At 50.3% G+C, this 11,699-nt stretch overlaps 1 protein-coding gene across 1 annotated transcript in view; it reads right to left on the bottom strand.

Moving 5' to 3' along the window:
* Positions 1-11,699, bottom strand: part of LOC140403192 (disabled homolog 2-interacting protein-like) — a 117,233-nt gene that overhangs the window by 84,378 nt on the left and 21,156 nt on the right. Inside the window, exons 2-3 of the mRNA XM_072490936.1 lie at positions 6,858-6,997; positions 4,583-4,655 (exon numbers count right to left, since the gene is read on the bottom strand). Coding sequence (XP_072347037.1) covers positions 4,583-4,655; positions 6,858-6,997 — 213 coding nt within the window. The remainder of the gene's footprint in view (positions 1-4,582; positions 4,656-6,857; positions 6,998-11,699) is intronic.

The raw sequence follows: 11,699 nt of genomic DNA, 5'->3' as shown, positions 1-11,699 counted from the left end.
CTCATACAAACACACACACTCACACACACTCAAACAAACACACACACACTCGTACACACACAGCCACACACACTCGTACACACACACTCACACACACACACACTCGTACACACACTCATACAAACACACACACACACTCACACTCACACACACTCAAACAAACACACACACACTCGTACACACACACACTTGTACACACACAGCCACACACACTCGTACACACACACTCACACACACACACACTCGTACACACACTCATACAAACACACACACACGCACACACACACGTACACACACACTCACACACACACTCACACACACACACTCATACACACACGTACACACACTCACACACACACACACACACACTCACACACACACTCATACAAACACACACACACACACTCACTCGTACACACACTCACACACACACACACACACTCATACAAACACACACACACGTACACACACACACACGTACACACACACTCACACACACACACAGCCACACACACACTCGTACACACACTCGTACACACACTCACACTTGTACACACACTCGTACACACACTCACACACACTCACGCACACACACTCGTACACACACTCGTACACACACACTCACACACACACACGTACGCACACTCATACAAACACACACACACTCACACTCACACACACACTCGTACACACACTCACACACGTACACACACACTCACACACACACTCATACAAACACATACACACACACTCACACACGTACACACACACTCACACACACACTCGTACACACACAGCCACACACAGTCGTACACACACAATCATACACACACACTCGTACACACACACGCGCAGACACACACTCGTACATACACTCACAGACACACACACACACTCGTACACACACACACACACTCGTACACACACACACACTCGTACACACACACACTCGTACACGCACACTCGTACACACACATACTCGTACACACACACACACTGGTACACACACACACTCTCGTACACACAGACACACACACACTTGTACACACAGCCACACGTACACACAGACATGCACATGCATACATACTTGTACACATAGACATACACACACTCGTACAGACACACACACAAACACACAGACACACACACACTCGTACACACAGACACACATTCGTACACACAGGCACACATTCGTACACACAGGTACAGACACACACACGCGTACACAGAGACATGCACGTGCGCAGACACACTCGTACACACAGACACAAACACACACTTGTACACACAGTCACATGTACACACAGACACATGTACACACACTCATACACACATAGCCATACACACACACAAACACACTCATACACACGCACACATGTACACACAGACACATGTACTCATATACACACCCAGATGGGGCGGCATGTGGCGCAGTGGTTAGCACTGGGACTGTGGAGCTGAGGACCTGGGTTTGAATCCCGGCCCTGGGTCACTGTCCGTGTGGAGTTGTGCTCAGGCATCTCCACATCATGTGTGAAGTTTGCACATTCTCCCCGTGTTTGCGTGGGTTTCGCCCCCACAACCCAAAGATGTGCCGGGTAGGTGGATTGGCCACGGTAAATTGCCCCTTAATTGTAAACAAATAATTGGGTACTCTAAATTTTTTTTAAAATACACACCCAGCTGAAAGCAGACACATGTACACCAACAGCAATGTATTCATATACTTATGATGTGGAGATGCCGGCGTTGGACTGGGGTGAGCACAGTAAGAAGTCTTACAACACCAGGTTAAAGTCCAACAGGTTTGTTTCGAATCACTAGCTTTCGGAGTGCTGCTCCTTCCTCAGGTGAATGAAGAGGTATGAAGAGGAATGAAGAGGATCTGCTCAGACGAGGAGGAGCGTAACAGACATCTACAGACGTTGAAAGATGCCCTCGTACGAACGGGATATGGCGCTCGACTCATCGATCGACAGTTCCAACGCGCCACAGCAAAAAACCGCACCAACCTCCTCAGAAGACAAACATGGGAAACAACTGACAGAATACCCTTCGTCGTCCAGTACTTCCCCGGAGCAGAGAAACTACGTCATCTTCTTCACAGCCTTCAACACGTCATCGATGAAGATGAACATCTTGCCAAGGTCAACCCCACACCCCCACTACTTGCCTTCAAACAACCGCGCAACCTCAAACAAACCATTGTTTGCAGCAAACTACCCAATCTTCAGAACAGTGACCACGATACCACACAACTCTGCCATGGCAATCTCTGCAAGACGTGCCAGATCATCGACATGGATACCACCATTACACGTGAGAACACCACCCACCAGGTACGTGGTACATACTCGTGCGACTCAGCCAACGTTGTCTACCTCATATGCTGCAGGAAAGGATGTCCCGAAGCGTGGTACATTGGCGAGACCATGCAGACGCTGCGACAACGAATCAACGGACATCGCGCAACAATCACCAGGCAGGAATGTTCCCTTCCAGTCGGGGAACACTTCAGCAGTCAAGGGCATTCAGACTCTGATCTCCGGGTAAGCGTTCTCCAAGGCGGCCTTCAGGACGCGCGACAACGCAGAATCGCCGAGCAGAAGCTTATAGCCAAGTTCCGCACACATGAGTGCGGCCTCAACCGGGACCTGGGATTCATGTCGCATTACATTCATCCCCCACCATCTGGCCTGCGAAATCCTACCAACTGTCCTGGCTTGAGACAATTCACACCTCTTTAACCTGGGGTTACCCCATCTCTGGATCTGTAAAGATTTAATCACCTGCTAATGCTCGCGTTCCAAGCATTGTCTGGCATCTTTGAATCTGTCTATATATATGTTTCTGGAACATACCTCTTCATTCACCTGAGGAAGGAGCAGTGCTCCGAAAGCTAGTGACATCGAAACAAACCTGTTGGACTTTAACCTGGTGTTGTAAGACTTCTTACTGTTCATATACTTAGGAACAATCGGCGGTTATTTAGCCCCCCTCAGCCTGATCCACTATTCAATGAGATTGTGACAGATCAGCAACCTAACTTCAAATACATGCCCCATGTCCGGTAATACATTTGGAAAATGAAAATGTATCAAACTCAGATTTAAAATTAACAATTCATTAAGTATCAATTGCTGTTTGCATCTTTCCTTAGATAAGGGGACCAATACTTTACACAATAGTCCCGGTGTGGTCTCAACAATACTCTGTACAACTGAAGCGTAACCTCTCTCCTTTTGTATTCAATTCTCCTCACAATCAACAATACCATTCTATTAGGTTTCCCAGTTGTTTGCTGTACCTGTAGACCCGCCTTTTGTGAATAACACATTCGGACAACAATATCCCTCTGCATCTCATTTACCCTGCCAGAATGCACAACTTCACACTTTTCCACGTCATTTCCCAATTGCCACATCTTTTCCCACTCACTTAAGCGATCCCTTTCCAGCCTCCTTAGCTCCTCTTCACATCTTACTCGGTCTCTTACCAATGGGGTAGTCAGAACGGCTGCCTCACAGCGCCAGGGACCCGGGTTCGATTCCCGGCTTGGGTCACTGTCTGTGCGGAGTCTGCACATTCTCCCCGTGTGTGCGTGGGTTTCCTCCGGGTGCTCCGGTTTCCTCCCACAGTCCAAAGATGTGCAAGTTAGGTGGATTGATCTCGGGGTCCACGTACATAGATCCCTCAAAGTTGCCACCCAGGTTGATAGGGTTGTTAAGAAGGCGTATGGTGTGTTGGCTTTCATTAACAGGGGGATTGAGTTTAAGAGCCGCGAGGTTTTGCTGCAGCTTTATAAAACTCTGGTTCGACCACACTTGGAATATTGTGTCCAGTTCTGGTCGCCTCATTATAGGAAGGAAGTGGATGCTTTGGAGAGGGTACAGAGGAGATTTACCAGGATGCTGCCTGGACTGGAGGGCATGTCTTATGAAGAAAGGTTGAGGGAGCTAGGGCTTTTCTCACTGGAGCGAAGAAGGCAGAGAGGTGACTTGATAGAGGTGTACAAGGTGATGAGAGGCATGGATAGAGTGGATAGCCAGAGACCTTTCCCCAGGGTGGAAATGGCTGGCACGAGGGGACATAATTTTAAGGTGATTGGAGGAAGGTATAGGGGAGATGTCAGAGGTAAGTTCTTTACACAGAGAGTGGTGGGTGTGTGGAATGCACTGCCAGCAGAGGTGGTGGAGTCAGAGTAATTAGGGACATTTAAGCGACTCTTGGACAGGCACATGGACAGCAGTAAATTGAAGGGGTGTAGGTTAGGTTGGTCTTAGATTAGGATAAATGCTCGGCACAGCACCGTGGGCTGAAGGGCCTGTACTGTGCTGTACTGTTCTATGTTCTACGTTTCCAACGGTTAGGTGGAGATACAGGAATCGGGCCTGGGTAGGGTGCTCTTTCAGAGGGTCGGTGCAGACTCGATGGGCCGAATAGCCTCCTTCTGCACTGCAGGGATGGTTGTCAGTCCCCATGTCCCCCTACACTGTGGGGCCCAGTTGGTCCCTTCAGGCTCTAAATGATACAAATAAATTTGACCAGTGGCGAGTGAGGAAAACAAAGAGAAGAACCTTACCACAGTTCTGCGATAGACTGAGGCTGGTATCAGATAGGCAGCTACTGGTCCTCAGTCTAATTCTGCAGGCACTCTACAATTACAAACAGATTACAGTAGTTAGAGCAGATAACTAACATTACTACTATTAACTAGTGATATTATCAATAGAATTAGTGTTATTTCTACCACTGTAACAAATAGCATTTAAATATTGTTTAAAAAGACACATGTTGTTGAAGTTTATCACCGTGACTCATCAGGACAAATGCTAGAATACCAAATTACAAATATCACAACTATTTATACTTCAGGAGGAAAGGAGTGCTGATAAATAAGATTGTTCCTTTTGAAATTGGAAAAATGTTTCAAGGTATGCTTCGCAGGGGCAGGACGGGAAGGAAATTGGATTCAAAGTGGGAGCGGTCCGGAGTTTGGCCAGCAGAATGGGTTGTAGGAAGGAGAGGAAAGGCGGGATTGGGGGAGAGGAAGAGGTTTTAGGGCGGGGATGCCAGAGTGTGGGGCCCAGGAACGGCCTGCAAATACTGAGACCGAGTGAGGGAGTGAGGGAGGGATGAACCGGTAACTGGAGTCAGAGTTTGCAGGAGGGGTGGGTTTGTGGAACAGGAGAAATTTACAGTATGGGGAGAAGGGACAAGTCCACTGGCCAGAATGGGAATAAAAGACAAGGGAAAGAGTTTCAAAGTTTTTGTGTCCATTGAACAGGCAACAAGGTCTTGAAAAAGGAGCAATTCAGCCCAACTCCCATAGGATAAAAGTCACCAGTTCCCAGGTCAGGTCACGGAGACTGTTTTGTGTAATGTCATCAACGGACAGCAGAGGGAGCAGCTGAGTAGGTCAGCTGCGACAAGGTTAACCTCTTGTGATCGAGACGGACAAACTCTCATTCAGATTTACACTAGCGGGTGTCCAGCTTTTTCGAATGAGTCACAGGATATGGTTATGGCCAGTATCCATCATCCACCCTCACACAACTAGGTGTCGCGCCCGGCCATTTCAGAGGGGGCAGTTAAGAGTCAATCGCATTGCCGCGGGTCTGGAGTCACGTGGAGGCCAGGCTGGGTAAGGACGGCGGATTTCCTCCCCTCACAGGGCACGAGTGAACCAGGCGGGTTTTTAAACAACAGCCCAATGGTTAAGTGGTCTCTCGGCCGCTGGATTACAGGTTAACCAGTAATAACCGCCGTGCTATCAAAGCCAGAGCTGCTTGACCCTGTTCACAGAATTTACAGTGCAGAAGGAGGCCATTCGGCCCATCGAGTCTGCACCGGCTCTTGGAAAGAGCACCCCACCCAAGGTCAACACCTCCACCCTATCCCCATAACCCAGTAACCCCACCCAACACGAAGGGCAATTTTGGACACCAAGGGGCAATTTACCATGGCCAATCCACCTAACCTGCACATCTTTGGACTGTGGGAGGAAACCGGAGCACCCGGATGAAACCCACGCACACACGGGGAGGACGTGCAGACTCCGCACAGACAGTGACCCAAGCCGGGAATCGAACCTGGGACCCCGGCTCTGTGAAGCAATTGTGCTAACCACAATGCTACCGTGCTGTCCTCAGGATCCAGAATTCAAAGCAACACCAGGTGCATCACAGGGGCATGAGCACAGCCGCCACCAAAGGAGACAATGACGCTCCTTAAAATCGACCCTTTTGACCAAGATCTCTCTTAAGGGGCTCAATATTAAACTTGATCGATATTGATCCTGGGACCTTTTACCATGTTAGGGTGCCATATAAATGCAGGTTGTTGATTCAATGCCTGTCACCTACATCTCACGTTTCATTCTCAAGTATTTGTATCGGTTACTTTCAAAATTACTGTAATTTTTGTGAATGAACACCCTGGCTAAATACTTGGCATTTGTTTGCACCACCAGGGGTTAATTTATTTCGTAGCTACACCCACCTTGGGGAAAGTGTCGGACAGATTAACAGGCGAATGGTCAACCCATGGGGGCACATTTTTAACCCCCTTCTGCGGCCAATGAGTCCTGGAGGGGGAGTGGGACCCAAACCTCCCGACTGGGGGGGGGGCAGGTTTAAGACCTCCGCACATGAAAAATGAAATGAAATGAAAATCGCCTATTGTCACAAGTAGGCTTCAAATGAAGTTACTGTGAAAAGCCCCTAGTCGCCACATTCCGGCGCCTGTTCGGGGAATCGAACCATGCTGCTGGCCTGCCTTGGTCAGCTTTCAAAGACAGTGATTTAGCCCTGTGCTAAACCAGCCCCTCAACGGGAGGTGCGTCTGTGCCTGCCTACCTCATCATCCTTCGACATCAGTATCATCTGCCCGTTGACCAGCGCACAGTTATTGACATCCCAGACTGGCACACCCGCTGATGGCACCAGCGATATGGGAGAGGGTTGAGTCACAGGCACCGCTGCTCCATCGACATCATCTGTAAGGAGAAACCATCACACCTGTTAATGTCTTCACCTTGAAAAGCAGGAAAGATGCAAATGTGTTGGAAGCAGTTCAGAGAGGGTTGACCAGACTAACACCAGGAATGGGTGGGTTGTCTTACGAGGAAAGGTTGGGGAAGCTGGGTTTGTACCCACTGACCTTATTGAATGGCAGAGCAGGCTCGAGGGGCCGAGTGGCCTCCTCCTGCTCCTAACTCGTCTGTTTGTAAAAGGCAGAGGCGTTGCGATATATATTACCCAGGAGCTAAGGTGGGGAAATCAGTCCCCTTATCTCAAGTAGTTACATTGTCCATCTACACATGGTAAATAAAGACAGAGAGGCTTGCATTTTGTTTGCATCTTGTCATAGTGCACATCCCAACGTTCAGAAGCTGTCACAGGTACGGAGCTAATACAACGCAGAAAGTATCCTATCGGGCTGCATCACAGCCTGGTACGGCAACTGCTCGGCCCAGGGCCGCAAGAAACTTCAGAGAGTCGTGAACTCCGCCCAGTCCATCACACGGACCTGCCTCCCATCCATTGACTCCATCAACACCTCCCGCTGCCTGGGGAAAGCGGGCAGCATAATCAAAGACCCCTCCCACCCGGCTTACTCACTCTTCCAACTTCTTCCATCGGGCAGGAGATGCAGATGTTTGAGAACACGCACAAACAGACTCAAAAACAGCTTCTTCCCCACTGTCACCAGACTCCTAAATGACCCTCTTATGGACTGACTTCATTAACACTACACCCCGTCTGCTTCATCCGATGCCAGTGCTTATGTAGTTACATTGGATATGTTGTGTTGCCCTATTATGTTTTTTCTTTTATTCACTTTTCTTCTCATGTATTTCATGATCTGTTGAGCTGCTCGCAGAAAAATACTTTTCACTGTACCTCGGTACACGTGACAATAAACAAATCCAATCCGAATGGTGGAGTGTTGGTAATCGATGATGCCCAAAAGGCCAGAGCTAAACGAGCACATTATCTCGAAGGGCTGGAGGAGATTAGGAAGCTATTGAGGGGCAAGGTTATAGAACCATAAAATCGCTACAGCGTAGAAGGAGGTCATTCGGCCCATCATGTCTGTACTGACCCTTCCAAAGAGCACCTTGCCTAACCCCCCCCCACCCTATCCCCGTCAACCTCACCTGATCATCCTTGGACACTAAGGGGCAATTTATCATGGCCAATCCACCTAACCTGCACATCTTTGGACTGTGGGGGGAAACCGGAGCACCCGGAGGAAACCCACGCACACACAGGGAGAACGTGCAGACTCCGTACAGACAAGCCAGGAATCGAACCGGGGTCCATGGCGCAGTGAGGCAGCAGTGCTGTCATGGGGGGGGGGGGGGATTTGGAAAAAAGGATGAGAATGACTAAACTGCCTGTTGCCGCACCAGGATCGAACGCAAGGTCGGCAAGAAGTTCTACTCCTCTCAACTGCTTCGTTAGAGTGGCACTACTCACCCCCTCCCCTGCCCTGTGGCCACCATTGCCCACTATGAGGGGCATCGATAGGGAGGAGAGGAAGGAATTTTTCCACTTAGCGGAGGGGTCAATGACCAGGGGGCACAGATTTAAGGTCAGGGGCGGGAGTTTTAGAAGGGATTTGAGGAAATCCTTTCACCCAGAGGGTGTCGGGAATCTGGAACTCGCTGCCTGAGAGGGTGGTGGAGACGGGAACCATCACCACATCCAAGAAGCATTGAGACGAACATTTGAAACACCACAGCACACAAAGCTGGAAAATGGGATCAGAACGGATCGGTGCTCGATGGCCGACACAGACCCGATGGACCGAAGGGCCTCTTTCCATGCTGTAAAAATTCTGTGACCCTCGCTGCACTCCCCCTAAATACCCAGAGGGATCCCGTTGTGACCTGGGCACAATCCCAGCAGTCCCAGTGTCCAGAACACATCACTTCAGGGAATGTTTGATTGAATAAGGAATCTTTCCTCCTGCCATTGTGTGTGGCGACTGGAGACTCGCGTTCCCAGGAAGTCGCAGCCTGTTATTCGGGATGGGAGGCTCAGGGGGAGACGGTCGGGATAATACAGTGTCCGGCCTTACCAACCCGTCCAGCGTTTGAGGATTGAGCGCCCAACATCGTTGCCACGAGCAACGCCCAGGCGACAAATCGTAGAAGCAATAAGGTTATTTAGTATCGCCTCCATTGGATACGTCTGTTTGGAAGCGATGAAACTATTGCAAATGGAGGGATAGGAGGAACAGTGATAGGTGGAAGATCACGAGGTGGGACCTGATGACATCAGGTCACCCCCTGGTGAAGGGTGGGGGGTCTGTGATGCTGCCGACGTCTATCTCTCGGCCGAAGCCGCTCCCCCTGGTCTGTTGCTGTTTGTGGGATCTTGCTGATCCAGCATCATGATTGCCAACGCAGGCTGTAATTCGAATCGCGTCGGGGGGTTGGGGGACGGGGGGACGGGTGGGGGGCCGAGGGCTGAGTTGGGATGTTTCTTACGTTTCAAACCCTGCCGCTCGATACCTGGGACAGGTAAGGAACCTCGGGCAGTTTGAGGCGGTTCGGTTGCTGGGGTTAAAATCGCTCCCGGCGACCCAACCTGCGAGACTATCTCCGGGGATGCGAAACACTTTACAAACACTAGGAATTGAAGAGCAGGTGAAGACCAGCTGTGCGATCAAACCTCCACCACCCGGAAGGACAAGAGCAGCAGATACCTGGGGACACCACCACCTGGAGGCTCCCCTCCAAGCCACTCACCGCCCTGACTGGGAAATATATCAGCCGTTCCTTCACTGTCACCAGGGCAACATCCTGGAACTCCCTCCTAACAGCATTGTGGGTGCACCTACAGTGACTGCAGCGGTTCAAGAAGGCAGCTCACCACCTCCTCCTCACAGGGACATTAGGGATGGGAAATAAATGCTGACCTGGTCAGAGCCGCCCACATCCCGTAATGCAACAAAAAAAAAGCCTCCCACAATAGACCATCAAGGCTCAAGGTTTCCTTTAACGCATTCGCAACCAAAATACAATGTTTTCACATCCTCAATTACAGATGGTTATAATGTGATTATTAAATTCACCATACTGGATGCATTCACTGCACAGAATATAATTAAGTTCACATCCTGTCCAAATTCTATTGCACGGTGGTGCAGTGGTTAGCACTACCGCCTCACAGCGGCAGGGACTTGGATTCGATTCCGGCCTCGGGTCACTGTCTGTGCAGATTCCGGTCTGCACGTCCTCCCCGTGTCTGCGTGGGTTTCCTCCGGGTGCTCCGGTTTCCTCCCACAGTCCAAAGTTGTGCAGGTTAGGTGGGTTGGCCACGCTAAATTACCCCTCAGTGTCTAAAGGTTAGGTGGGGTTATGGGGATGGGGTGGGGAGGGGTCTATATGGGGTGGTGCATGTTCAGAGGTTCGGTGCAGACACAACGGGCCGAATGGCTTCCTTCTGCACTGTTGGTATTCTGTGATTCAAATCTTCAACCTGGGTTGAGCTAAGTTCTAGCCGAGATGCCTGTGTCCATATTGTGCCTGACTGGTTAACTACCCAGTGCCTCGGGCACACAAAACACACCCCATTATAGAGGTCACACCACTCGCTCCTCCTGCCACGGTGCGGTACACACAGGAAGGAGGTTGAAGATGCTCTGCGTGCAAGGCATTTCCTGTCCCATGTTGACATCTTCTGTAAAAACCTCAACATCGACTGTCAGAAACTATCAGTGATGTGAAACACTTCACTGTGAGGGGGGGGCGTTTTACTGCGATGGCACCGCGACCTGAGCTCAGCAGCTGCATCTCCTGCCTCTGAATACGGAGGGCTGTGAGTTTGAGCATTCTTCTGCAATGGGAGCATTTCATCTCGGACAAAACACCCATTGCAGTTCTGAGGGAGTGCCGCACTGTCAGAGGGTCAGTACTGAGGGAGTGCCGCACTGTCAGAGGGTCAGTACTGAGGGAGTGCTGCACTGTCAGAGGGTCAGTACTGAGGGAGTGCCGCACTGTCAGAGGGTCAGTACTGAGGGAGTGCCGCACTGTCAGAGGGTCAGTGCTGAGGGAGTGCTGCACTGTCAGAGGGTCAGTACTGAGGGAGTGCTGCACTGTCAGAGGGTCAGTACTGAGGGAGTGCTGCCCTGTCAGAGGGTCAGTACTGAGGGAATGCCGCACTGTCAGAGGGTCCGTACTGAGGGAGTGCCGCAGGTTCTTTACCCAGAGAGTAGTGGGGGCATGGAATGCACTGCCTGTGGAAGTAGTTGAGTCGGAAACATTAGGGACCTTCAAGCAGCTATTGGATAGGTACATGGATTACGGGAAAATGATATAGTGTAGATTTATTTGTTCTTAAGGGCAGCACGGTAGCATTGTGGATAGCACAATTGCTTCACAGATCCATGGTCCCAGGTTCGATTCCAGCTTGGGGCATTGTCTGTGCGGAGTCTGCACGTCCTCCCCGTGTCTGCGTGGGTTTCCTCCGGGTGCTCCGGTTTCCTCCCACAGTCCAAAGATGTGCGGGTTAGGTGAATTGGCCAATGATAAATTGCCCTTAATGTCCAAATTGCCCTTGGTGTTGGGTGGAGGTGTTGAGTTTGGGTAGGGTGCTCTTTCCAAGAGCTGGTGCAGACTCAAAGGGCCGAATGGCCTCCTTCTGCACTGTAAATTCAATGATAATCTATGATTAATCTAGGACAAA

Source organism: Scyliorhinus torazame, chromosome 27 (assembly GCF_047496885.1).
Source record: "Scyliorhinus torazame isolate Kashiwa2021f chromosome 27, sScyTor2.1, whole genome shotgun sequence".
Classification (NCBI taxonomy): Eukaryota; Metazoa; Chordata; class Chondrichthyes; order Carcharhiniformes; family Scyliorhinidae; genus Scyliorhinus; species Scyliorhinus torazame.
Note: the sequence above shows the minus strand (reverse complement) of the source record. Positions and strands in the feature narration are given on the sequence as shown.